Genomic DNA, 26,717 nt, shown 5'->3' with positions numbered 1-26,717 from the left:
TTATTCTTAGCTTAGCTATACCAAGAGGTTACACCAAAACTTTAATTATACCAGCCCTGTATGCTCTACTATTTTCTCTATTTTCTACCCCGATTTAAATACACAAATATTGTTTACATTCAAAAATCAGGCCACATTACTCAAAATAAGAAGTAATCTAATGCAACCTTAGCAAGAGATTTTTCCATGATAATACAAGTAGAAGATGTAGGCTTGAAAGCATTAACTAATCACTTCTCTTTTGCAATCAATGGTGATGGCATTTTATCGCAATCAGAGTTAATATCGTATCTAAAGGTGGGGAATAAACAGTAAACCTTTCATAATGTTCCATCTGATAAATTTTGTGGACGGTTCGGTACAATGCCGTACACATCTAGCGCTACAGATATTTAAGGGTAAACACCCAATGTTGAAAATCAAATAGAGGTTGTTGTTTGAATAAACGAATATAGTTTAAACGTGAGGCTTTTAGGCTCTTTTTTTACTTGGTAAATTTTTACTAACAATTAGAAGGTGATATCTATATAAAAACTATACAAACTGATATATCATAGCTGATTTTTTATAGAAAATGAGCACGAGTGATAAAGCTTCAGAAAACACTTGCATGGGAGAAGAAAATGTCCTAGAGCGAATTCAAGAGAAAGATATAGAGAATGAGCTTGGGCAAGATACATGTTACGAACAATCTAAATCTTCTCGAGATTCACGAGTTCTCTCTGAATATCCTTGGAGATACCGTGTCGTAGCTCTCTTATGTGCTCTCACTCTAGCTATAGGCTCCCATTTCGCTGCACATACCATAGGATCGCTTAAAAAAAATGTTATTTCTAATCTGAATATCGACAATACTCGTTATGGAGTGGTGCAGTCCGCAGTTGCTTTCGTCAACTCTTTTATACCAATCCTTGGAGGCATTCTAATAGATTCTTTTGGAACTGTACGTTTAGCATGAATTTTTAAAAAAGACTAAATCTAAACTTTGTGAAAATAGGGCCTAGGATCTATTACATGTACCTTTCTAATTGCACTGGGCAATGTCCTTGTTGCACTCTCAACTAGTGTAAACTCGTTTCCTCTAATGGTTTGCGGTCGTATTCTATATGGAGTCGGTTCTGGCACAATTGTAATTGCTCAAGAGACCATCATCACACATTGGTTTACAGGCCGTAATCTTGCATTTACACTCGGTCTCATGATTGCAATATCACGATTGGTATACATTATCAATGCCTCGTAAATATAACTATTGTTAATTGAATTATCAAATAGGGTGCATTCCTGGCAAATGCTACCATGCCATCTTTCAAGGAAGCGACTGGGTTCTATGGTAACTCCTTTTGGGTAGGTTTCATTAGATTCTTTTCAAGACTTTCGACGCTAACTTCGTTGATACTAGTTTGCTGCCTCACTATGCATTCTCTCGTTCATCATCAACTGTATGTATATCTTATTATTGCGATATTTAAATCGGGACGTACTCTGTAGAGAGGAAAAGCTTAAACTTCGAAAAAAGAAGGCATTTCATTTCAAGAAGATAATCTTTTTTTCCACGACTTACTGGCTGATCGTATTTAGCCAAGTGCTTATGGGAGGCGCTTGGACAGCGTTCCTGCATAATGCTACAGATTTTGTAGAAAAGCGTTACAATATGAAACAAGAGTTAGCAGCATTCAACGCCAGTGTTGCTCATGCGCTGCCAATTGTCATATCTCCTTTTCTCGGATATTTCCTTGACCTGCGAGGTCTGCGGGTAACTGGTTTCATTCTCTCGGCTGGCTTTTTCTTAATTTCGCAGTGTGTTCTGGCATTCAGCACTGTCACGCCAATTCTCGGAATGGTTTTCTTCTCCCTCTCGCTTTCAGTTGGACCGGTGGTACTTGCATCTTCTGTTGGTCTAATCCTTCCCTTAGAGTTAGTTGGGACTGGCTTCGGCATTTATAAGTCAGGAATGAATGTGGGCACAACAATTCAGGATATTGCAATTGGATTGATCCAAGACAAGTCGACTGGCAAAAACTATGACAATGTTATGATCTTCTTTATCGTCATTGCCATTTCTTCAGTGATATTAGGTGTTGTCATATGGCTATTAGATCGGTTTTTATATAAAGGGATTCTAGAAGTCGAGCGGCAACAACGCATCCCTCTAGTTAAAGAAAAGGAGCAGCATGAAAAGAACAATACGCTTTCCAAAAATCGAGCGAGTATCTTTTTTGCTCTATCCTTCATGGCTCTGATGGTCGCAAGCTGGGCGATATTTTTCGCATTTGCTGTTGGTAAAGGTGGTGAATAAGGTGTTTGTGGGCATTTACATTATTTGTAGTTCTACATTCTGATACTTTTGTTAACTTTAGAGACCTCTAAAACATTTTCAATGTTATTCGAAAGGGCTTTTTTTTATTTTATAATATTGAAACTAAATTACAAGCTAACTATCAGTTCCTCTTTTTGTTTTCGATGCGATTACGATAACTCATTGATAATCTAATTATGGATAGTGCAACTGATTTCTACTCAGAGTCGAAAAGTATGCTTTCACAAGAGCCGTATCTTTGGTTCACAGAACATGCATTACGTTACATGTGCGGCAGATTATTACTTGATTTACTAACCGTAGGAAATGCACATTAGAGTTGGAGCATCCAATTCGAAGAGGAAATGAAAATGAACCTGTCGAGGGATCCTTTAATAGAAAAAAAATATAATTAATGTTTTAATCAAGCAGCAAAATACAACTTCTCGCCCGCCTCGCAAATACGAAAATTTTCCTCTCAACAAATCTAATATTCCGGTTTTTTTTTTTTTAATTTTTCTTCTCACAGAGGTGGCGTTTAGCTTGTTCTGAAAATTTTGAAAAGGGCGCTCATTAATTGACAATACACGTACTAATTATGTTGTATTAAAGGGTATTTTTAAGCTACAATAGTTGAAGAGAAATTATATAGTTTCACATTAGTATATACTATATCTCGCGATTTTTCAAGTGCTCGCAAAATTTCTAGTGAATACGCAATACATGACAGGTTTCAATTCCTGTTCATTATCCAAGATTGGGTATGGTGACCAATTGATAGACAAGTTGCGCACAACTTTTTTTTGAACTGCACAGCAATAATTAGAGAAACAGGGTGATGCAAGTGCAAGAAAAAATGTTTTATTTGCAGAAAAGCAGGTTTTAACTATGATCTGTGTTATCCTTTCAGTTTATAAACCCACCGTTCCTGAAATCGCCGTGTTTTTTCTGCTCCCAAAGCTTCCTTCACTCTTGACTCCTTCGCGCCCATACCTCCCCTTACACCTCTCCTCTCTCTTCTTTCATCACCCTTATTAACATCTTAGGGAAAACGGTCTATTCCCCGTATTATCGATACGGAACAAAAATATCTATTGTATCTATTTTATTTCACCTTTGTTATTTCCATCCTTTTGAATATCTTCGGTTCTCACTTTCGAGTTAATCCTTGTTTCAATACCCTTGGGGTAGCTGGGCTACTTATTTCATAATCATGGAGTTTCACTTGTTGCAAAAACGAGAGCCTCTTAATATAACGGGTGTAGATGAAACTACACCTTTCTGCGACTGGCGCATCACTGCCGATGGATGTTATGGAGGCCAAGCCGTTGCGTATATGTATGTCGCACATCTTGTGCTTTGCTCTATTTTTTTCCTTCTTTGCTGCTGGATTCTCTACGATCGTGTTGTGCGCAAGCATCAAAAGATTTGCGACTTTTCGCGTCGTGAGATGGCGATTCAACCTAAGCCTACAGAGATGTTCATTCTTAATGCTGCATTCTTTTTTTTCTTCCGTGGACTACTTGCCGTAGTTGTGTTCACAAATATTGGTCCTGGTGACATGGTTGCGCGTGAAAATTGGGGAAATGTTGCCTGGAATTTTGCTGCCTCAGCCCTCGTGTTTTACCTCGCTGGTTTAATCTTTGCTACACCGCACAGTTACAATGACATTGAAATGGCTACATCAGTATCCTCGCCATATCTTCCCTCGCCACTTCAACTTAATATCTTGATGCTTGCTCTTATTCTTGTACCAATCGTGCTTAATCAGTCACTTGCGTCTGCTGCTGGCTTTGCATTCCATCGTGGTGACATTGGTACTTATAATATCCTAGTCACCTCACTCTATGTTATGTGGGGGGTAGTGGCTGGCTCTGTTATGTCACTTTATATTTTCTTCGGACGACAGCTACTTTCTATTCTCTCTCGTAACATCGAAGCAATTCAATCCAGCAACCAATATATGGCTGGCAAGAACAACGTCTACGCCCAACGTCTACGCGAGGTTAAGGCCAGCTACCGTAAGATTAGAGGAGTTGTATTCCTCATGTTTGTCATGCTTCCCGTTCTTCTTTTTGTTATTCTCGCCCTTGCCTTTTTCCGAGTTGAAATTCTTCGCCAGCATAATTTGAGGTATGGTTACAATGCCACTTAGATTAACCTTGAATATATAATTTATTTAATTCAATAATAGCTACTTTTTCGCTGTTATGTGGATCAATTCCTGTGCTCTTGCTATTGGAAGTGCAGTCGTGGTGATGGGTTTCTGGCGTCGGAAGTGATAGTATCAATCCGTTACAACATCAATTCGTATCCCCATCCATAGGCTTCCCCCCTTTTTTTAGTGTAATTAATCACAGGAGATTTCATGTGCGTGTGAAGTATTGTTTTATCTCCATTGAAGATGGACCAACTTCCTTAATTCAAATGTTATTTTTGTTTTCTTTTCATGGCATTTTGTATTATGATAAATAAAGATGAATAATCAATTTTTCACAAATTACCCCATTAACATTCTATTCGGATTCTCTATTATGGGCCAAGGTATTCGACACTGCTAAGAACAGAGTCGATTAGCTTTAACTATAACGTACTCTACTTGTGCACGTGATTAGAAAATATTTGAATATCGGATGACTTCGGGCTTTAATGTAAACTTGTGGCTTATTCAATAAACATTTTTCAATTCAACCCCTGAAGCAAGGATCATTGTTTCTCGAGCATCTCAATTTCAATTTCAAAGTCCAAAAAAAAAATGTTTGCTACGAAAAATCTTGTCTCCATTACTACGCGCGCCTTCTCTACCTCCGCAATTCAGGTAAGAGTCTTTAAGCATCTTTTTTCATTGTTACCGTTTCTGTTATTATAACATTGAACGTAATAGCATTAACCTTACTAATAATATCCTTGCCATGATATCCTAATTAGAATGCTGCTAAAGTCGCCGTGCTTGGTGCCGCAGGTGGTATTGGTCAACCCTTAAGTTTGCTTCTCAAGGTAAAGCTTCTTAATGCTTAGTGTCCTCTTATATATATTAAAGGGTATTTTTGTCTTTAGGAGTCACACCTTGTTACCGATCTCTCGCTTTACGACATTGTCAACACGCCTGGAGTTGCTGCAGATCTGGCACATATCAACACTCGCTCAAAGGTTTCTTTTCACTAATGTTGTATTGAAAATTCAGTGTACTCATTTGGTTTTTCTGGGATAGGTGACTGGACATCTTCCAAAGGATAATGGCCTCAAAAATGCCCTTACTGACGCCAACGTTGTCGTCATTCCTGCTGGTGTCCCTCGTAAACCTGGTATATTTCTACTTATAAATACGTAGAGATTGAGTACATTAAGTCTTATATTTCATTTTTAGGTATGACCCGTGACGACCTTTTCAAAACAAATGCCGGCATTGTCCGTGATCTCGCCGACGCTTGCGCCCAGTCAGTATTATTATAACTAGTTATTAGAAACTGTATTTATAAAACTTATATTTATTTATTAATAGGCATTGCCCTGAAGCCCATATCCTCGTTATTTCTAACCCCGTAAATTCCACCGTCCCAATCGTAGCCGAAGTGTTCAAACGCCGTGGCGTTTATAACCCAAAACGCATTTTTGGAGTGACAACTCTTGATGTTGTTCGTGCCTCCCGTTTTATTTCTGAGCTCAAGGGTACTGATCCCAAGGACACCAAAGTGACCGTTGTTGGTGGTCATTCAGGCGTTACTATTGTGCCACTTCTTTCTCAGACTGGGCATTCGTTTACTGAGGAAGAACTTAAGCAACTTACTCATCGCATTCAATATGGTAAAAATATCGTCTAGCCCTTGATTTTATTTCTATTGATACCAATGTTTATTAATTGAACTAGGTGGCGATGAGGTTGTTAAAGCTAAAGATGGCCTCGGCTCTGCTACTCTATCAATGGCCTTTGCAGGTGCTCGCTTTACTTTCAGTTTACTCCGTGCGATTCAAGGTGAGAAAGGTATCGTGGAACCGACATATGTCAAATCAGATGTCTTTGCTAAAGAAGGATTGGAATATTTCTCAACCAATGTTGAACTCGGAGTAAGTCTTATACCCTTTTTTTTTCCTTGGAGCCTGAAAATTTATATTCATTTTTTATAGCCTAATGGAGTCGAAAAAATTCATCCTTTGGGAGAAATCAGTGCCTATGAGCAGGAGCTTATCAATGCTGCAATTCCTGAGCTTAAAAAGAATATCGCTAAAGGAGTAGAATTCGCAACTTCGTCTTAACCTGTTTTTTTTTAGAAGCCCACATCTATATTCTTCTGCAATTTTGTTAATTGCCAATAAAAAAGTGGCTTAGAATTTTTATAATTGAAAGTTTCTTTGCTTCTGAATGAAATAACTTCAAAATGGCAAATACAGTGATATCACATCAATTGCTGGATAGTGTAGAAAAAGATATAAAAAAACTGAAGGCAAAATTTCTTTTAGAATTTAGTGAGAATGCCGATATTGATTTATTTTTTTACGCATTAGGCACGAATTTATGAGCGCATCACAACATCAATTGATGAATTTGAAGATTCGTTTTTCCAATCGAAGGATCTATTGAATCATATTTTTGAACTAGTGGGCGAAGTTGAAAGAGTCAAAATCGGTCTACAAGATCATGAGGTTTTATCAATTATTCTCTAAATGTATTCAGTAATACTAATTCATCGATTTAGACTAGTATATTTGCAGAGTTTACTAGATCTATCAAAGAGCATCTAGATATTAAATATGATGCAAGAAGAAATAAATCGATTTTAGAATCACTTGAACTGCTTGAAAAAGTATATTTTACGTGATCGTTGGATATTGCCTTCAACTGATAATCTTTTCCGTCGTAAATAGTTTCAGGTATGCGTTAAACTTTTTGAGACGCATCTAGGGGAGTTTAACTACTTAGAAGCAACAAATAATCTAGTGGAATTGGTGAGCTTTGTATTTTACAAGATATAGTTTGAGTTTACTAACATACTTTCATTTTTCCAGGATAGATTGCTTGAAGAGAGTCCCTATTCAGAAACAGAAATAAAAATTTTTCAGCTGATCAAAGAACATGGATTCCTTCTTCGCGATATTATTGATCAGCAGCTAGATGAGCTTTTTTCCAAGGCAGTTAACTTTAAAAAAATCGAAAAGGGCTGCTGTGTGTCTATCATTTCTGGTATATCTGGTATATTATTTTGTATAGTTGTAATAATTTGGAATATAAATTTATGCCTTCATATTAGGTCCGAAAATATCCTCAGTGCCACTAGCGGATGTGTTATTTTGTATGCAACAGCTGAATCTAATTCAGCAGCATCTTCTCTCACTGAAGCGCAATATCATGAAGCATATATTTATTCCATTGTTCGAGAATGGATTGCCCAATTCATTGTTAACTACTATCATGCAAGAAGAAAATGGGCCAGTTCAGCTTATAGTAAATTGGAGTGAAAATAAAAAAGCAGCTGATCATGGTATATTCTTTTTCTTTTATTAAAAACATATGCATGGTTTAATATTGTTATTCTCTTAGCGCAATTCTTCTCCAGCTTGAGCGATATTTTCCGATTTTTTTATGATTTTGTGTTCATTGCTCCTGACACGAATTGCTCAGCAATATATACAAGGCAGTGGGGAAAACTTGTCAGTGGAGATGTGTGTGAGCTAATCATACGCAATTATCTATCAAAATGCGTACCAAATGAGATCTCAGAACTTAAGGCATTTGAGGTCGTTGCAAAGAATGCACGAGAGTTTGAGAAAGACCTGCAACATATGAATATGCTGCAAGAGGATACATTGCTTCTCAGTGACTATATCGAGAAACTTGATCATCATTTTGTAGTACGAAGGAGAGATCGTCTCTTGGAGGAAGGGCGGCAGATCATGCTCACAGATGACTATTCTTCAGAAACCATTTTTAACACCATGAACTCTAGCCCAGAGCCTAATTTACAAGTCCACAGCGAGAAAGAGGATGAAATGGATTGGAATGCTAGGTGGGATGAGGATGACCTGGATTTACAGTCAGAAATGCCTCCTACGGCAGACGAGAAGCTTCGCTTTGAAGTAGACGATTGGGATACAGGATGGGGAGTTGAGGATGAATTAGATAGAGAAAAGCGCATAAAATCTAAGATTGACCATAGGCTAAATACGGAGCCTGTTTCTGAAACAAAAACAGTGAATTTTGATGACCCCGACTTATTGGGCTCTTTTGCTATATCAATCAAGACGCGCGCTCTAGTTGAGATTGCCACTAGTTTGCTATGGGAAACTGAAGGCCTTAATGACTATTGGTACCGAATTCGATTTTATTTTCATACGATCAAAATTCAAGCTAATTTTAATTATATTTTTCTTCTATATATATAACAGTGCAATACGGTTATGTGATAGCATCCGATCCTTGTTTAAGCTTTACCAAGCTATAATGCCAGTTTATCATCGTAGTAATTTCTTAAACGTGCCCGTTCTTGCCATGACTTTTGTCACGGATTGCCTTTATTTGAGCAATGAATTGGCTCTAATGACCAAGAAATATACTTTGAAGCAGAAAAACGATACCAGAAGGAGGGTAGCCAACTTTGAAGATGTATCCAGCAGTTTACGCTGTTTAGGGAAAGAGTGGTTTTCAATTCATATTGTAAGCTATTACTATAGTATATTAGTCACTCTTCTTAGCTTACTAATTCTAGTTCTATCATCGATAAAATTTTATAGAATAAGCAACAGGAGATTCTGATGGAAGCTATGGAGGAGACTGGTGGTTTTATGGACACTGCGAGAGAAGAGATTTTTGAAAAATGCGAACGTGCAATCCGGCAAGTTCTCTTCACTCTTAACCATCTGAATTCGGCATGGAAATTGGTTCTTCCAAAAAAATTACGCCTTGATGCAGTGGGATCACTCTTAGATGGAGTACTTAGACGAATAATTAGTGAAGTAGAAGATCTCATCGATATTTCCGAGACAGAATCGCACCAGCTCAATCTCCTCATGACCATGCTATATACTGCAGAAACTATATTTCGAGATGACGTTAGCATAACTGATCCTTCTCGTCGAGTTCTTAGGCCGTCTCCTCGAAGCCCCGTTGAGAAACATGTACCTAATTGGAAAAAATATCTGCAACTTACAGATATGCTCGAGCTCCCACTTGCTGAGATTATGAATCGGTTCCGCCAAGGTGAACTACATTGGTTCAGTTTCTCAGAATTGGAAAGAATGATTTGTGCATTATTTGCAGACACGACCTTACGACGCAGATGTATTGCAGAGATACGGGAAGTTTTAGAAATTACCGAATAATTTCAATAATAAAAGACGACACTATATTTTGTATTAATATAATAATCTGAAATTTATTGCGTCAAACTTAGACAACAGAGTCGATTTGCCTAAAAGTTTTAGAGTCCAATTTTTCTTCTCCTTTATAAAAAATATTGTCAACTTATCAACTGTTGTGAATGGTAAGAACTTAGATTTGAAAAATAAATCAACAAGACATTCTTCGTCCTGAAATTTTAGAAGTCTTGGTATAATTACAAAGATTTAAAATTAATGTTTTTTTTATTTGAAAAACATTCTAGTCTACTCTAGAAATCCCCAGTACACTTACCGAATTATTACAACGAGCTCAACTTGAGCAATGCCTTCCGAGTTTAATAGACGCAGGGGTGAGGGACAATGATGTGTGGCAGATCATCTCGTGGGACGAGGAAGATTTGAGAGAACTACTTGACGCAGCAGGAATCAAACCTTTTCATGCAATTGCACTTCGCCGATATATCCGCGAAATTCGTACGCGGTTAGGACCTGATGCACTTACAGATACTCTTAAATCATGTGTACCTCAGAAGCGCAGACTAAATTCCCATTCACTCCCTACGCTTGTTCCTGCATTTCGAAAATCTGTTTCGGCTATCGAATCTTCCACTTCAGAAAATGAGCCCATTCCACATTCATCGCTTAATTCGATATCTGATGTAGGTAGTTCTCAAACCGTATCTACGGTGAAGACACCAGGCAGGAATGGTGTACCCCCACAGCTAGTGAAATCCGCTTCGATTAGTGAAGGGAACATAACAGAAAATTCGACACCGCGTCGAAAATTGAGCTTGGCTCGAGTTAATGCGGTACGCTCTGGATATGCTCAACAAAGGAGTATCGATCGTGCACGTAGAATTGCGGTTAATATTCTATTATTAGAACAAATATAATTGTATTTATTTAACGCACGTTATACATTTTTAGCTTTTAGAAAGACAGCTTGAGCAGAAGAAAATCGAACTTAAAATTGCCGATGCTCAGGTTCAACGATGTCTAGGTACTACAAGTGAATGTTTTGAGAAGGAGGAAAAGGAGCCAAATAATTCAAAGGAACTCGAGTTGGCGCGCTCTCATCTCATGAATCTTCAATTGGAACGAGATAGGATACATGCAGTCCTTACAGAGCTCAAGACGAAAGAGCGAAAGCACCAATGGTACCAACGCAAACGTGGTAGAGACCACAGCACTGATATTGGAAATGAGGACGAGCACTTAATGACTTCCCAACCTGAAGCTGAACCAAGTTCCACGAGCGTAGGGGAAGCTACTCAACAACATGAGGACGAACAAAGAGCGGCACTCCAAAAAGAAGAATCGGAACCTGAGAGCAATACTGTGGAAGGCTAAAGTTTGCCTTGACCTTGCAAAGAACAAATGTAGATGACTGCGCCTGCTTCTCAACCTAGTCTGAATATATCCTGTAAATTTTCGCCTTTTTCTTATTACTATATATAATTTCCTTTTGCTTTTTGCTTCGCTTTCATGTTGTTTTTAGCTTTGCTAAGAATAAACAGTAATATAATATATTGGTTATTATGTCCGATAATATTTCTGGGAATCAACACTGCACATTTTTATTTTCTATTGACATCATGTCTGAATCATTAGACTAACGTAATTTAATGATTTATTCATAATGCATAATAAAAAAAAAAGCGACAACTCAAAGTAAAATTTTATACCAATAATGCTAATTTTCGGCAGCTATTGATTGATCGTGTGTTCACTTGAATATCGAATTTCCGCGAAGATAAAATAATTTTAAACACGATATTAAATCTATTGTAAAGCATGTCCAAATAAATTTCTTTCAATTCTTTTCTATTTTATATTAGAATCCATGTCAACTATTGTGGTTTATCCTTATTACATATTGTGGCGATTTTTGGATTACTCACATAGGATTTTAATTTATATTTATTTCATGAAATGACGTAGATCTTATTCACATAGGTATCGTGGGGATTATACAGGAGTTTATTTTGATTTTCAAGTTTGCTTGTGTCAAATTTGCAAATATTTCAATGAAGCTCAAGAATTAATATCAGTCAAAACTTCAATAGTATTCTCTATACACCTAAAAGTAAAATGAGGCGAGCATTCACATCTAGCGAACAAGTTCATGCAGAATCGGAGTCATCTTCTCTAGCTTCTTCCGTAGATACTGATGCTACTAAGGAGTTTACTAATCGCATCATAAGCGTTGTAAATGATAAAGATTTAGATCATATTTTAGAAAAGCAGATGGAACTGTAAGAATTTTTTAGAATGGCCAAATGGTTAAATTTTACATTAACCACTAGTCTGTGTAAAGTCGTTCTAATCTTCAGAGGAATACCACGAAACTCACAGCCTTCAATGAATTTAGCACTGCGCGATATAGTGAATTAGTGAAAAAATTTGAAATTCGGGTTAAGATTATCCGTGAATTAAAAGGAGATTTGGATCAAGTCTTTAAAAGAATAAGGTGAGTAAAATTTTTCATTCATATTTGATGACTGCTAATGATTTGTTAATGCTCTAGGAATTTAAAAGCTAAGTATCCTGCTAATATTGTTAAAAAATGACATGGCTGCTTTGATATGCGAACTTCCCAATTGTATGATATTATTATATTAATACAAAATTTCATTCTACTAATACAACTATATAATTCGACCTAACCTTGATAAATCTCAAACATCATCACGTCTGTAATAAAAGAAATAGATCTAAAGGCATAGTCACATCAATGAAGAATTTCCATCCTAATTTGTCATAATAATTATAATAATACATAATAAATTAATTTACAAAAAATTATAAAAATTCAACAATTGAATCTAAAAATTTCAAAATATTCCAAAAATTTTTCAATTTCTTTCAAAATAATTAATTTTCCTAATTATTTTATTGGCCCATAATCAATTCCAATACGTAGCCATTGGAAAACCATTACTTGAGAGTTGGTTTGAGATGGACAAGATAGAAATGTATCTTTATTAAATTTGTGAACACACAGTTTTATTTTAATATAGATGGGTTAAGTACTGAAAGAATAGGAAGAAGAGATCTATTCTGAGATGTGGCGATTTTATTTTTTGGCTAATTCGAATAAAATTCGATAAATTTGAAAATTCAAGTATTTTTCGCCATGAGATACCTAGGATCGCGTGCATTGTATAAACTTGGACATAATCTTTCAGCTTTAGGTCCTACTCTTTTTTCGTCTCATGTCTTTCGCAGATTTCCTTTATCTTCGACTTTACAAAGGCGTATATTTCACAATGATGGGTACCAAAGATTCCAACACAATAAAACACCCATCTACCAAAATAAGCGCTTCTGGCTTGTGTCCGGTGCAGGAGGATTTGTTGGATACATATATTATTTAAATCATCTCGAAACAGTTCCTTTCAGGTGAATGATTTTGTTTAGTTTATTATATAACGCTAATATTTAATTTATAATTGTTTAGTGGGCGTCGTCGATTTATTGATATCACTCCACGACAAGAAGAAGGTTTGAAGCTATTATAATATCGGCTGATTAATTTTGATATTTATTTAAATAAAATAGCAATGGCAATACAGGCATACCAGCAGATAATGGCTCAATATGGTCGATATATTTTGCCCCAGAATCATCCATACACAAAATTGGTGAGGCGCGTTGCCCAGAGAATTATAAACGTTAGCGGTTTACATGATCTCAATTGGGAGGTATACAGCCAACGGATATGTCCTACATTTAATTAAATGGATGAATCTCAAGTATATTTTATAGGTCTATGTTATAGAATCGAAAGAAAAAAAGTTAGTTTATTCGATATACACATACCCGTAGATTAACTTATTGTTGTCTAAATTAGTGCATTTGTTTTACCTGGTGGTAAGATTTTTGTTTTCACTGGCCTTTTTGAGATCACTCAAAATGAAGGTAGAGTATCTTTTTATGTTTAATGAATATACTACTATCTATTTATATTTTCAATGTCTAGATGCTCTGGCTGCCGTGCTTGGACATGAATGTGCACATCAGATAGCCCGACATAATGCAGAGAAAATTTCACGTCTCAAAATCAGTAGGTCTTTTAAGAATTATACTTTCTGACATCCATACTAAGCTAATATACGGCTTTACTTTTCTCTTAGTATTTATTTTCCAACTACTTCTCTCTTTCTTTTTTGACCCTTCTTTCTTGTTTAATCGCCTCTTTCTTGAGTTCGGTTTATTATTGCCCTTTTCTAGAAACTGTGAGGTCGAGGCAGATTCTATCGGACTTACGTTGATGGCCCAAGCTTGTTACGATCCAAAGGCATATTATCAATGTATATAATAGAGTTAATCGTGGATTTTTTTCCTTATTATATGATTTTTATCATAGGAGGCTATAAAAATGTGGGAGAGAATGGAAAAAGCAGATAAAAGTCTGCAAGTCCAATTTATTTCCACGCATCCTACCCACAAGAACCGTATTGCAAGGCTGTCTGAGCAGCTTCCCCAGGTAAGATATTGTAATTTTATCTCCTGAATATTAATTTATTATTTATATGAACCTACTACTAGGCAATAATTAAACGTGAAAATTCTGACTGTATCTCAGAGATTGATTATCTTAATCAGTTTAACCAACAGATAGTTTACTGGTAGAAATTAGCTTCTTATCGCCTCGCAAAATAAAGATTCTTATTTGTGCACATCGAAAATATACGAGGCGCAGTCTGTGTTATTTTTCAACCGACTTCGAATTCTCACACTTCTTTTTCTATTTTCATCCCCGCATTATTTTTTTTTATTTATCGAATTTCCTAAACGATGTCTCAAGCACAAGAAGCTGATTGTAAAAACGGCGTGTGCCATATTCCTAAGCAAGATGACCCTTCAAAAGATCACCCTGAGGACCATCAGGGAGATGAACCAAATACAACCGATGATTTACCTCCTTCCTATGATGATGCTACTGGCCCACGCATCGAGCGCGTGAAGTTGAATCCGCATGCGGGCCGCAACACCATCTTGGTAAAAATCTGCTATAGAATTCTATATTTATAGAAATTTTTATTTACTATGATTATCATCAGTTTCGTTTAAAAATTGAGGATGGGAACGGCAATAAGGTACCTGTGTACGAATTGGTAACTGAGAATAAGATGATCGGATTCTATTTTGGCGCCAGTTGGTGTCCGCCGTGTCAGCAATTTTCTCCGGTATTTTTTTAAAAAAAATTAATTATCTATATACATTTACCTAATTTTGTTTTTAGGTACTCTGTGATTTCTTGGAAAAGAATCGATCGGAGTTCTCAGTGGTTCACGTCTCTCTCGATCATAGTGCTAACGAATATCGTTCTTATGTTCGCGATAAACCTTGGTACAATGTGCCATATGATGAGCCGGTACGAACAGAACTCACGGAACTCTTCTCTGTATCGTTGTTACCTACTTTGGTGATTTACGACCCTGCTCGAGATTATGTTGTAACATCCTTCTGGGGAAGAATGGCAATCACACGCAACCCCGATCATTGCATAGAAGAATGGCGACGTGGTCAGACTGGTGTTTCATGGCTCCAGCTTTTAAAATTTTGGTAATATATAACATACTTACGAATTTATTTATTAATTTATTTATTCCTTAAGCTTCCTTACGCAATAATGGTTATTATCGGAATAAAATTAATTCAACTATAGTCATTTCGCCAGCTAATTTCTTGTTTTATATTTAACCAAAAGTTCTGGATGCTCTACATCAATATCTGTCCAAAGTGGCAATTGAAGAGGGAGATTCTCTGGTGATAGTTCAGGACAATGTAGCCGAATACATTTGTAAACAGCTTCGTATACAACCTAAATAAAATATTAAATTAGCGAGAAATATAAATGCAAGAACATCAATAACACACATCGTTTCCAAGGCTGCTCAAATGCAGACCATCCCATAGAAATGCTCCAAGCCCATCAACATGATTATTAGCACGCTTGCTAAGAATGTCGAATATATCCACGGCAGGTACGCCAAGTTCACGTGCAACCAAAATACACTCCTGGGCATATTTCTGCGTAATTGAGTAAAATCTGTCGCACTCTTTCTTATTGTTCGAAATACAGCGCCTCTTCCATAAAATCTCTTCGACGGGAGGAGGTGTCACTAATATAACTTTTGCATACGGCAGTACAATATTAACCATATGGCGTAGATTGGCTTTATAGCGCTCGAGAGGTACATGTTGATGTGAAGGTGGAACAGCAGCGTCGTTGGCCCCAAAAAATATAGTTACTAGGCGGACACAATTTTCTTTCTTTTTGACAGAAGGAAACATTTGCTCGAGGGCAGGTATGGCCCAATCCGTATTGTAACCTGCAAAGCAGAGAATTATTTAGGAGAGAAATAAATGTCTAAAAAGTCTTTTAAATTTTGCCTGAATAACCACGATTTAATATGTCAAGTTTACGAGAATATACATCTGAGAGCTGTGCTCCCCATCCTCGATCCGATAGCATAAAGCTATACTGAGAATATACGATAAGAGCAGATTAAAGGGTGTGAAGGAAGACGATTAACATACTTGCGTAATGGAATCGCCGAATAATACAATCTGATCATACATATTGCTGAAGATATATCTTCAGAACAGGTTGACTTAGTTTGGTAGTTTGGTATATTTTTAACTAATAAAAAGGTCAACTTTTGTCGAACTAAGTCCGCAGTCTATTTTTACAGGTTGGCCGATTATACAATATCAAGCAAAAACATTTCATGATGTAGCCTAAATTTTTGAATCAACTGTGTTAGAAAAAAAAATTAACGGAATGATAAAATAAAAATTACTATTATCATCAACGCATCCTTAATAGATAAGCACACCAACTTTGAGGGAGACATACCGGTAAGTCGCTATATAAACCAACGAATAAAATGCAATGGACAATAAAAAATTGTCCTTGAATACCTTAACTTCAAGAATTCTTGGGAGTCGAATACTTCAATATACCAGGAGCACTTTCTCAAGAGACTCTGAGAAAATGGCTGGTGAGCTCCTGGTCATCTCCAAGCAATCAAAACAAATTAAGATCGACTTCATCTCAGTTTGAGTACTAAAACAAAATTATAGATTAGAATGACAACTTAATTTTTTCAGTAAAGCTAGATTGATTTTCGAATACACACGATTCACAATTAGTATTTCCAACCTTTATCCATCATACAGCTGGAATAAATATTCTTAACACAGTTCTTACTGTAAATCATATATATCAATTTGTAAAATAGACCAGAAGCAATAAATCTATCACATATCGGGGCTATAGGATTGTCTAATGTAAACAAATGAAAAACTGATAAATAAGTTATAAGCAAGAGGTGAAACAGTAGAGCATCGGGAATTAGTGGCCTCAGTAGAGCGGTGATATTTTCATAATGAATAGCACAAGTTAAATGTGGGAGTTGAGTTGAACGCAGAAAGTAAAAAGTTTAAGGGGAGGGTTGCAGAACATGTATTCTTCGTATTATTATTAAGATACTAGTATATATCGGTGAAGCATCTAGGTTGTTTAGTAGGAATAAAAGGTTTCCATTTTACTATAACTAAACTTTTTAGGATAAGAGCACCGCACACTCTCGCCAACTCACCCACATACTCTCTATATATTTTGAATATCTCCTTTTCTAAATTCCCAAATAATCTATAATATGAAGAAATCTGCATAAAATTCTACTTTTTGAAGCTCACCATGAAAAGAAGGAATAGACATTTATAAATTAAAACCAATTTGTTGATTAACTATTTTTGACAAAGGATATTAGGATAATCACATTAAAAAGATAATTTCAAAAGAAATGGCGATCATTGCAAACGACGATCCGCTATACAACCGATTAAATGTGCGACATATAAGGCGATTTTTTTAATTTTTCCCGCCTATAGTCCTTGTAAACGGTCCGAATCAGTGTAAAAATCGCCGCTGAAAGAGTTTATAGGGTAATAAAAGGAGTACACTGCTGCCTTTCTCTCACGTCCACTATAATTAATCATTCGTATAATATTTATATACATTGTTATTTACATTACTCATCTGTTTTTTTTCATCAATTATGAAGAGTGCCATAAGCTATATCGCTCTAGCCGCTCTTATTCTTTGTACTCAATTTCAGTTGGTTGTATCAGAAAAAGCTGATATTGTTGGTTATTTCACTTCCTGGGAAACAAATATATATGATGTTAATGCAGTTCCATGGGACAAGTTATCACGAGTCAACTTTGGTAAGTGACAACAGGAAAAAAAAATGAAATGAATCCTTGAGTCTTATAAGGTTTATTTACTATAGCGTTTGCAACTGTTAATGACGTTAAAAATCCAGTTCCAGTTCTTTCACCGGAAGATTCAAAGGTACTTGCGAAGCTTGCTGCTGCCGGAAATGCACATGGCGTGCCTATTCTAGTATCTATTGGTGGCTGGGGCGGAGGGAATGCCATGAGTCTCGCAGTAGGACAAGAAGCAAACAGGCAAAAATTTATTAACACTGTCAAGGAATGGGTAACGCGATACAAGTTAGCGGGCATCGGTAAATAGGGCTGATATTATTTAATCATTCTATTTACTGATATTTAAACTACTAAGATCTGGACTGGGAGTTTCCCGGAAGTAACGAAGGCTGCCCGGCGAATCATATAAGTCCCCGTGATAATGAGAACTATGCAATGCTTGTACGACAGCTTCGGGCCGCCTTAGGAAAAGACAAACTAATTACAATGGCAGTTCAGATCTCACCGCGCCTTTATGGAAATTCACTCAAGCAGCTTGGGCAAGATGTTGATAAATTTAACGTTATGGTAATTAGAGGGCTTTACGCTTATTTGACAAATTTTCATATAATATTTCATTTTCTGGCAGAGCTATGATGTTCATGGTAATTGGGAAGCGTCTTCCGGACCAAACGCACCCATCGATTCGTTCAAGACATCATTAGATGAGTGGAGCACTAAAGTCCCTATTGAGAAGATAGTCATGGGCACAGCTTTCTATGGACATAGCATGAAACTTGCTAAACGTGCTGACGGTACTACTCCGTATATCCCACTCGCAAAAAATGCAATCATCAAGGGTGATAAGCTTGATGTTCTCGATACTCCTGATAGTTGCACTGGAGAAAAGAAATATACGGGGAACTGGAGCTGGAGAAATTTACTCGAGCAGGGAGTAATTAACAAGAAAATTGGAGGGGGAGTCACACGAGCTGGCACTGGTTGGATAAGATATTTCGATCAAGGTAGTGCAACTCCATATCTATACAATGATGCAAACGGAGTTTTCATCAGTTACGATGACCCTGATTCCTTGCGCCTCAAGGCGGCGTACGCTGCCTGTCGTGGAGCTGGAGTGTTCGCCTGGGAGCTAAGTAATGATGACCGTGAGTCTTCGCTCCTGAATGCTCTTAGCAGTGGGATGCGTACGTCATTTAAAGGAAACTGCGAAATCATCTTGAGAAGCGTGATCGGAAAACGTCGTTTAATGATATGATCGATATTCTCTCATTTGCAATTTGCTTAAATTAGTCATTAGCATTTACTTCGGTCACTTACAAAATTTTTATTAATTAGTATATCAAATCCAAAATTTTGACATTTATTTCAAAATTTATAATAAAGCCATTTTTAGAAGCCTATCTTACATTAAATATGTTCGTCCATTTTTTGATCGACAGAGAAATAAAATCGACGAAATCGTTCCACGAAAAGGGTATTATCCTGATTTGTTTTTTTATTTAAATTTGTCAGAGCTACGTTCCAATGGAATGATCGTTGGATGCTATGTCGGTGCAGCTACGGAACGTTGATGCGTTCCTAGGTTCAACTTTCATTTTCAAAATTTCCATTCTGTAAATGGTAGTCCATTTTGCGTTTTTGTATATATACCTGCTATAATTTCCTCCCGTATTTGATTCTTGGATGAGAGTGTGCATTTTGTATCCTTGAATTCTCTTTAGTGATATTGCTAAAACCCCATATCCCTTCTACTATACCCATAATTTTGGTGTTTAATCGTCCTAATGAAGGCACTTTCTCTTGTTGCTTCTTTACTCCTGTGCATTGTGCCTGTAATTCAAGGAGCTCCAATTGAGGGACAACTCAATGGACCCTTGGAGAGGAAGGTAGACCTCAAAAGTTTAGCTGGATTGCCCATACTTGGCCCATTGCTAGCTGGATTGTGAGTAAAATAATTAAAATATTTAGTTTTGCCGGTTAAAACTAACTTTTAAAAATAGCGCCGGCGGCAATGCTACTACACCTACAGCTACCCCTCAAGCGACTGGGGCACCACTTCCAGAAGGGAATGCGCCATTGAGAAAAAGTTCTGAGGAATCTGTCTCGCCAGCTCAATCTTCAGCAGCCCCCACTGCGTCAACTACATCAAAGGGCTTACTTTCTGATCTTCTAGAATTGAAAAAGCGAGAAGCTGCGGCACCTCTACCCGCTCCCAAGGCAGTTCCACAAGTGATTACAGAAAATAATACGAATTTGAAAGCTAAGGCTACGAAAACTGCGAAGCTGAGCGACAAGGCCCATGTACATGGAGCTAAGAGAAGCCTAATATCTCAAGCAAAGGTGGCGAAATTGAATGCTCGTTCGCATCTGAACGGAAATAATGCTCAGTTTGGCCACATCCTTCCCATAGTGAAACGAAAATTTCTGGATAGTATTTTAGACCAATTGGTGCATGAAATGAAAGAGAAGGATCTTTCCAGCGGATATTCACCCGTTTCACTTGGAACTCCTATGAGGAAGCTAGACGAGGACGAGGATGAGGAAGATAGAAGTAGTAAAAAAGAAAAGAAGCACGGGAAAGTGAGCCAAAACGATGCTGAGGATGATGAGGGTGAATCTTTGGTAAGTATTCCATATCATTTTTTTCTGAATCGCTATTTAATGACTTATCCTCTGCTCTTGTAATTTCCATTATTCTATTGTTCGGTCAGAAGAAAAAAGCAAAACACGGGCTCCACAAAAGGATCACGGGAGCAACGGTGAGAATATAAAAATGATAATGTAAAGAGGGGTTTGATGAGAGAAGTGGAGGAGGTTGAGAGTAGAGGGGTGTGCAATTGAGCGAGGGTTCAGATGCATTGAATTAATGGAAGAGTATAGGAAAAGTGTAAGAGCTTAGAGATGAGACGAGATAAGATATGGGTATGTTAATAGGTGTTGGAGAGGGGGGGGGGGTGATGGGCTGATTGGAAGATAAATACGAGAGTTTTATTATCATCTTTTATATTTTCTTTGTGATTCGATAGATTCTTCAATGATTGATTTGTTTTCAAGAATTTTCACGTCTTCATTATATCTTTACATTTGTTCTGTCAACTCAGCATTCATCTTGCTTTCATCACTATTCATTATCATACTGGGTTTGTCCTTTTTAATACTAATAAAGCTCTTATATGCATTCTCTCAGCTAGGGCTTGAAGGGCATTCCGGGAATTGCCTATGAGTCAGTGCTTTTTTATTTACAACTTTTGTGTGGGTTGCAATTGAGGCTTGGATTTGTGGGGTAGAGTTCTTCCGAATGCACCAAGCATTTTGCGCACTTCTCGAGCCACAACAGCACCGTGACAACATTGAGAGTTCGACCATGTGGGAACCTTATTTTTTTCTGTTCTTCTTTTTTCTCTTTTCCATGGAAATAAAGAATAATTAATGATATGATGTCTATAATCAAGGTATATTCCCAATCCAGTGGCCATCTTCGCGATATACTTTATAGAGCTTACGATCCATATTAAATATTAGACACTTGGACACTTGGACACTTGGATTCTTGGATACTTGGACAAGAGCAGTTATGTGGCAAAGTGATTGCAGAGAAGGATGAGCACTTTGCAGAGATACTGGAGCAGGAGATACTAAGAGCAGAGAGCCTCTCCTTCTATTCGTACCCTCCATAAAGTTTCTGATTTATGTCGTCATTGAAAATGCGCACTTGAGCCGATTATGCTAAACCATGGAACAAAGTTTTTTTGTCCTCACACGTGTTTCACAGATTTTGCTGGCAGTCGAATATGTACCGGACTATATACATATATATATCTTTGACATGCCCTGCTTTTCTCATTTTCTTTCAAAGCGTTATTTCTAATTGATATATTTACTCCTCGTTCACAACTGTTTCTTCTACAACCTTTATCTATTCTTCCCCCCTCCCCTGCTCCTCTTTTTCTTCTACACCATTGCTTCATTTTCATCTGCGAATGTCAATCTTCAACACGAATGACCCTCAATTCACCAATTGGCCACTTGGCTTGCCGAGTCTTCCCTGTGAGAATTCATATTTTGGCTCGCCTTGGAAATCCACGATGGGAACAGTCGAAGCACAAGAGAATTCCAATAACTACTGCGACGTTGAGCTTGACTCTTGCATTAAACAGTTCCTTCCTCAGCTATTTAACGATTTCACCGCAGCTTCAAATACAAATCTAGTGACAGCTTCCTCAAAAGCACCCAGAAAGGACCAAAACAGGGTGCGAAGGCCACTAAAGTAAGCATAAAGAAATTCTCCAGCAGATGTTCTTATGAGATTGCTTATTTTATCTCTCGAAATTTACAGTGCATTCATGCTTTATCGGCGAGACATGAAGCATATTATTCTGGATGCTAACCCTGGTATGAATCAAAGAGAAGTGTCCAAAGAGATAGCGTCCATGTGGAAAAAGGCTAGTAATGAAGTCCGTAGAAATTACAATGCACGTGCAACTGAACTTAGAACTCTTCACAAGGTAATTAACGTATTGAAAATCTCTAAATACTAATTAGTTTTAACACCCATTAATAATATTTAGATTGAAAATCCTGATTTTAAATACTGCGCACTGCCAAAAGCACCTAAACGCCACTATACCCGCAAGAATAGAGATCAATCGAATAAAAACACGAGCAAGGCAAGCGATATACAATCCTCGACGCTCCTTCAGGATTGTATTGCTGATACATTAAGTTTCAGTGGCTCTTCTCCCGTCGAAGCGTCGTGCGATATTGATCAATTGGTAGAAAATAGCATGAAAAGCCAGCTCCCAAGTCTGAACCAGGATTGTTTTCCCACTATGACTTCACCTGCAGTTGAGATGCTTAATTGTTATTCTGACTATTATCTTCCAATTGCGCCAATGTGCAATTATGAAACTGATTCTAAGACGATCCCGCCTCCTTCACTGGAGGATGACGATGGCGATGAGGACGAAGAAGAAGAAGTTGTTATATGTAAGGATAGTGACGCAACCGCTTCCTGGGTATCCAATACCATGCCGGTTTTACACCCTTTCTGGTTCGATATGACCAATCTTCTTATGCAACCGGTAGATATCTCTGACGATTTCTCATCGGAGGGGACCACACTGTAACCTTTCCTATTTACGGTATTGTAGATATATTTGACTTAACATGTCATATTATACATATTTATTATATAAGGTATTTTATTTTCCTATTATAACCTAAATATTCTAGACATATTGATTTTGTCAATTGATTGTAATCTTTCTTTTTTCTTGTTTCCCTTGTAAGTATTTAAATTCTACGCTTCCTCCTTCCCTCTTATTACTGTGTCTAGCTTTTTTGCCTTTTATTTGTGAATACATACTATAGATTTTTATTTTAACATTTCAAATGCTCAGAGACTTGTGAACAATCATGCATTTCCAAAACGCAATGCTATTGGATTGGATTAAATGTAGACTATTCAAAATTTCAGCCTTACTAACATCTTATATCTTCTTCTACTTACACAATGTCCAGCCCAGGAACTGCCGGTCGGCGAAAGGGGAAATCACGTAGAAGCCGGGATCTTACACATTCTAGTCCTGGTTTACAGTCTCCACGCAGATCGGGCTTAAAAAAGAAATCTTCTTGCATTGTTAGGTAACATTTCGTGCTGTTTTGGTGAATTGAGCAATAATTAATGATATATGATAGCGACGATGGTGTCAACTATATTAATATCATACCTATTGAGCTTCTTACTCATATTCTTTCATATTTGGAACCTGCCTCTCTAGTACTTTTAATTTATATTTTTCAATTCTATTTTGCTGGTATTCTTACTCTCTTCTCATATATAGAGTACGGCTGCTCAGGTATGTCGATTGTGGCATCATGTCGTGACCGATGACTCTTGTTGGCGCAATGCTTTCTTCAAATTCTTTGGGTGCTCTCCTTATAGGTCAGTGGCATTTATTCTTCAGTGTAGAACCGCGTGTAATTATAATGGAGTTTATTAATAGGAGGCTCTCAACAGAGAGCTGGAGATCCGAATATTTATACAGAAGTCATTTATTAAGGTAGATTTTGAACTTTTTCAAGGATATTTACTTTTATCAAACGGAATCTGTATATTTCAAGGAAGTGGCAACAGGGCAAGGGTAGAACTCTCCTTTACGACCTTCGTAATGGTAAAATAGACGAGATTTATTGCAATTTTAAAGATTCGTGGATGTTGGCTGGATCCCTAGAACGAAGTTTGTATACTAGATAGAGTAATTGTACAGATCATATACTTGAACACTGGTATGATTGAATAGATATGGTTGTGCGCAGCGACCCTAGTACAGGAAAGATTGACAAGTATCCTATTGTTTGCCCAATTGGAGATGTATCTGCCATAAAAATTGACCAGTTAGTAGCTTAAGCCTCATTTTTGTTAATAATAATCGATATTATTCATTTTCCCTTCTAACAGCTTTCGCATTCTCTGGGGTTCAACCACCGGACACGTGGCTTTAACTCTGCGTGCGAAATCTTTATCTCACAGGGTGAGATATTTTAATGGACTACACGAGGGGGCTGTCTCGTGCCTAGCATGGTCAACCACAACTACATCTCTTGTTCTGAGCGGAGGAGCCGATGGACTGGTCAAAGTTTGGTCTACTGCTACCGGACGCTGCCTTGCACATTTAACAGGTGATCATAGCACCTTGACTTAGTCTTTCTTTTACTAATTGAGTTTATTACATAAATTATTATCTTTGGTTTGTAAATTGGCGCACGTAGGCTCTTCTTCTCGGGTTCTATCTCTATCATTTCACCCAAGAATGAATGTTATTGCCACGTCAGCATCCGGCACCGTCCTGATTTGGGATTTGGATATCACTACTCTATTAATGTATGAAGTTAGCGATATAGACAACGAGGAGGGAGCCAATGCTACAATTCCTTCATTTGCGCCAGCTCGTCGCATTCTTGCCACTCTTCCCATTCTTAGCTTGGAATATGACAGTGTAACAGCTTCCATTATTATTACACACTCACGTTCGAATGAACTCCTCAGGTATTGCATTAAAACGGGCGAGTGCAAATCAGTTTTTTCTGGAGGGCATACTGCAGACATCAGCTGCATGAGATGGGACAAATCGTATGAGGGATGGCAGACCTCTTCAGTACAGGGGCCTTCGACAATAGAAAGCGGAGTTACTCTAAATGGATTTACAACTATTCGACTTATTGTGAGTGGAGATATCACTGGTATTATTTGCTTTTGGGATTCGGATTTTTCAAATCAAGCAGGAAAAATCAAGAAAGTTAGCCCACTTAAGTATGATGCCCAATCAACTCAATGTTGAAGTATATTTTCCTAATCTATTTCTCATATAGAATTATTGATGGCCACCACGCAACTATAACAAGTCTTCATATTGATCCTTTCTGCATAATATCCGGAAGGTAATTATCGATGCTTATATTTCATGGGCAACTTTCTGATGTTCTTTGTATAAACAGTGAAGATGGCTGGGTCAAAGCATGGGACCCACTAAGTGGGAAGCATATTAGAACCCTGCATGCCAGGTATAAATATGATACTCATATTAAATCATTTGTAATTTAGCTTCATTTACATATGTAACAAATTAGATCCCAAAGAAATTCTGAGCGGGCTCCGGTAAATGAACTGAGTGATACTAGTCAGCATTCAGTGAGGCACATTCATGGAGAACTGGATCACGGGGTTATAGTTATTGGAGGCCAAGTAAAAGCTTGGTATTTCTCCAGCGCTCGTTCTTTAAAAGGTAGAATAAAAATTACATGGTATCATAACCTTCAACTAATTTTAATATTTCATATATTAGGTCGACACAAGCAAGCCAACGGAAAATCTCGTCACGTTGGTATATCCTCGAAGCATCGACGTAAATATGATCGCCAATTGTTGTGCTTCAAAATTGCATATTTACATTTGAAATTTTCTACTTTAAAAAACAGTTAATTTAGATATAGCAGTTGAAATTCGTGAATCAAGGCGAGAGCTAGAGCAGGAGCGACGGGCTAGGGAAGAGAGGCAAAAAAATATTGCACGGTCTAACCCTTTGCCAGAATTAAATGAGGATGAACTTCTCGAGTATGCTATGATGGTATCTCGAGATGAGCAAGCTCAAAACCCTTATTCTGATTTACAACGGCAGGAGGAGCAGGATTTAGTTGAAGCTGTTATTCAGTCGCTTGCGGAAGAGGGAAATAGAGATGAACGGGATGCAGTTGAGAGCCTACCACAATTGCCTTCTCCAATATTTGCTGCATCCGATTCAGATATGAATTCTGCCGCATCTAGTAGCTTCAACAGTTTTAGAGAGGCAAGCCCATTCGCATCCATTACATCGTCTTTGAGCAATTCTCCTGTTTCTTCATTTCGCTCATCATCCTTCAACAATCGAGATATTGGCAGGGAAGAAGAACAAGATGAAGAAGAAGAGTATGGGTATGAGTATGATGATGAGAGGGCAGTTTACGTTTACGATGGAAGACGCAAGTCGGGATTTAAATACACCTTTGGCTCTTCTCTGACATCTTCACCAAGTCTACACGCCACATCATCTAGCTCTCGACCATCAGGAAGTGTATCACTCTATCGAGGGACTTCTTCGATTAACTCAAGCAACTCTAAAGTTCAGGTTCAGCGTGCGAATCAAGATGTGAATGATTTAGACGATGAATTGCTGCAATTTGTATTGCAATTATCTAAAGAAGAGTGTTGATTTTCATTTTTATTCAATCTTGATTCTTTATCGCTTTAATTATATTTACGATATACAGTGCATTAATAAAATCAAAAAAAACTATGTTACAA

At 37.4% G+C, this 26,717-nt stretch overlaps 13 protein-coding genes across 13 annotated transcripts; 12 read left to right on the top strand and 1 right to left on the bottom strand.

Annotated features, from left to right (window-relative positions):
• Window positions 1–610: 610 nt before the first annotated feature.
• On the top strand, window positions 611–2,299 carry VTP21DRAFT_2743 (uncharacterized protein; the record flags this gene model as incomplete). The annotated part of the gene is made up of 4 exons (XM_069392969.1): window positions 611–943; window positions 998–1,219; window positions 1,276–1,347; window positions 1,403–2,299. 4 exons carry the CDS (start codon window positions 611–613, stop codon window positions 2,297–2,299), a joined length of 1,524 nt encoding a protein of 507 aa, XP_069249991.1.
• Window positions 2,300–3,512: 1,213 nt separating this feature from the next.
• Window positions 3,513–4,581, top strand: VTP21DRAFT_2742 (uncharacterized protein; the record flags this gene model as incomplete). Its single annotated transcript, XM_069392968.1, has 2 exons — window positions 3,513–4,432; window positions 4,494–4,581. 2 exons carry the CDS (start codon window positions 3,513–3,515, stop codon window positions 4,579–4,581), a joined length of 1,008 nt encoding a protein of 335 aa, XP_069249990.1.
• A 473-nt stretch (window positions 4,582–5,054) lies between these two features.
• Window positions 5,055–6,553, top strand: VTP21DRAFT_2741 (uncharacterized protein; the record flags this gene model as incomplete). The annotated part of the gene is made up of 8 exons (XM_069392967.1): window positions 5,055–5,117; window positions 5,228–5,296; window positions 5,357–5,449; window positions 5,511–5,604; window positions 5,667–5,736; window positions 5,802–6,103; window positions 6,168–6,364; window positions 6,425–6,553. The coding sequence occupies 8 exons, from the start codon at window positions 5,055–5,057 to the stop codon at window positions 6,551–6,553; spliced, it is 1,017 nt and encodes a 338-aa protein (XP_069249989.1).
• Window positions 6,554–6,675: 122 nt separating this feature from the next.
• On the top strand, window positions 6,676–9,613 carry VTP21DRAFT_2740 (uncharacterized protein; the record flags this gene model as incomplete). Its single annotated transcript, XM_069392966.1, has 9 exons — window positions 6,676–6,741; window positions 6,803–6,940; window positions 6,994–7,101; window positions 7,163–7,243; window positions 7,304–7,487; window positions 7,546–7,776; window positions 7,836–8,601; window positions 8,681–8,948; window positions 9,026–9,613. The coding sequence occupies 9 exons, from the start codon at window positions 6,676–6,678 to the stop codon at window positions 9,611–9,613; spliced, it is 2,430 nt and encodes an 809-aa protein (XP_069249988.1).
• A 158-nt stretch (window positions 9,614–9,771) lies between these two features.
• On the top strand, window positions 9,772–10,981 carry VTP21DRAFT_2739 (uncharacterized protein; the record flags this gene model as incomplete). Its single annotated transcript, XM_069392964.1, has 3 exons — window positions 9,772–9,774; window positions 9,895–10,494; window positions 10,559–10,981. The coding sequence occupies 3 exons, from the start codon at window positions 9,772–9,774 to the stop codon at window positions 10,979–10,981; spliced, it is 1,026 nt and encodes a 341-aa protein (XP_069249987.1).
• A 741-nt stretch (window positions 10,982–11,722) lies between these two features.
• VTP21DRAFT_2738 (uncharacterized protein) lies at window positions 11,723–12,201 on the top strand (the record flags this gene model as incomplete). The annotated part of the gene is made up of 3 exons (XM_069392963.1): window positions 11,723–11,886; window positions 11,949–12,101; window positions 12,159–12,201. 3 exons carry the CDS (start codon window positions 11,723–11,725, stop codon window positions 12,199–12,201), a joined length of 360 nt encoding a protein of 119 aa, XP_069249986.1.
• Window positions 12,202–12,767: 566 nt separating this feature from the next.
• VTP21DRAFT_2737 (uncharacterized protein) lies at window positions 12,768–14,266 on the top strand (the record flags this gene model as incomplete). Its single annotated transcript, XM_069392962.1, has 9 exons — window positions 12,768–13,033; window positions 13,092–13,135; window positions 13,193–13,335; window positions 13,400–13,428; window positions 13,485–13,552; window positions 13,614–13,697; window positions 13,768–13,931; window positions 14,001–14,120; window positions 14,183–14,266. 9 exons carry the CDS (start codon window positions 12,768–12,770, stop codon window positions 14,264–14,266), a joined length of 1,002 nt encoding a protein of 333 aa, XP_069249985.1.
• A 165-nt stretch (window positions 14,267–14,431) lies between these two features.
• Window positions 14,432–15,206, top strand: VTP21DRAFT_2736 (uncharacterized protein; the record flags this gene model as incomplete). The annotated part of the gene is made up of 3 exons (XM_069392961.1): window positions 14,432–14,635; window positions 14,698–14,823; window positions 14,880–15,206. 3 exons carry the CDS (start codon window positions 14,432–14,434, stop codon window positions 15,204–15,206), a joined length of 657 nt encoding a protein of 218 aa, XP_069249984.1.
• Window positions 15,207–15,317: 111 nt separating this feature from the next.
• VTP21DRAFT_2735 (uncharacterized protein) lies at window positions 15,318–16,222 on the bottom strand (the record flags this gene model as incomplete). Its single annotated transcript, XM_069392960.1, has 4 exons — window positions 15,318–15,461; window positions 15,518–15,972; window positions 16,034–16,124; window positions 16,181–16,222. The coding sequence occupies 4 exons, from the start codon at window positions 16,220–16,222 to the stop codon at window positions 15,318–15,320; spliced, it is 732 nt and encodes a 243-aa protein (XP_069249983.1).
• Window positions 16,223–17,706: 1,484 nt separating this feature from the next.
• On the top strand, window positions 17,707–19,133 carry VTP21DRAFT_2734 (uncharacterized protein; the record flags this gene model as incomplete). Its single annotated transcript, XM_069392959.1, has 4 exons — window positions 17,707–17,875; window positions 17,941–18,177; window positions 18,234–18,445; window positions 18,507–19,133. The coding sequence occupies 4 exons, from the start codon at window positions 17,707–17,709 to the stop codon at window positions 19,131–19,133; spliced, it is 1,245 nt and encodes a 414-aa protein (XP_069249982.1).
• A 529-nt stretch (window positions 19,134–19,662) lies between these two features.
• Window positions 19,663–21,165, top strand: VTP21DRAFT_2733 (uncharacterized protein; the record flags this gene model as incomplete). Its single annotated transcript, XM_069392958.1, has 3 exons — window positions 19,663–19,820; window positions 19,879–20,500; window positions 21,070–21,165. 3 exons carry the CDS (start codon window positions 19,663–19,665, stop codon window positions 21,163–21,165), a joined length of 876 nt encoding a protein of 291 aa, XP_069249981.1.
• A 693-nt stretch (window positions 21,166–21,858) lies between these two features.
• Window positions 21,859–23,004, top strand: VTP21DRAFT_2732 (uncharacterized protein; the record flags this gene model as incomplete). Its single annotated transcript, XM_069392957.1, has 3 exons — window positions 21,859–22,145; window positions 22,215–22,383; window positions 22,447–23,004. 3 exons carry the CDS (start codon window positions 21,859–21,861, stop codon window positions 23,002–23,004), a joined length of 1,014 nt encoding a protein of 337 aa, XP_069249980.1.
• A 386-nt stretch (window positions 23,005–23,390) lies between these two features.
• Window positions 23,391–26,625, top strand: VTP21DRAFT_2731 (uncharacterized protein; the record flags this gene model as incomplete). The annotated part of the gene is made up of 13 exons (XM_069392956.1): window positions 23,391–23,521; window positions 23,576–23,657; window positions 23,722–23,822; window positions 23,884–23,940; window positions 24,002–24,117; window positions 24,181–24,274; window positions 24,339–24,559; window positions 24,650–25,190; window positions 25,250–25,318; window positions 25,376–25,441; window positions 25,508–25,662; window positions 25,723–25,782; window positions 25,856–26,625. The coding sequence occupies 13 exons, from the start codon at window positions 23,391–23,393 to the stop codon at window positions 26,623–26,625; spliced, it is 2,463 nt and encodes an 820-aa protein (XP_069249979.1).
• Between the last annotated feature and the right edge of the window lie 92 nt (window positions 26,626–26,717).

Source organism: Calcarisporiella thermophila (genome assembly GCF_041956535.1).
Source record: "Calcarisporiella thermophila strain CBS 279.70 unplaced genomic scaffold VTP21scaffold_15, whole genome shotgun sequence".
Taxonomy (NCBI): Eukaryota; Fungi; Calcarisporiellomycota; class Calcarisporiellomycetes; order Calcarisporiellales; family Calcarisporiellaceae; genus Calcarisporiella; species Calcarisporiella thermophila.
The sequence above is the reverse complement of the archived record's forward strand: the minus strand, read 5'-3'. Positions and strand labels throughout refer to the sequence as shown.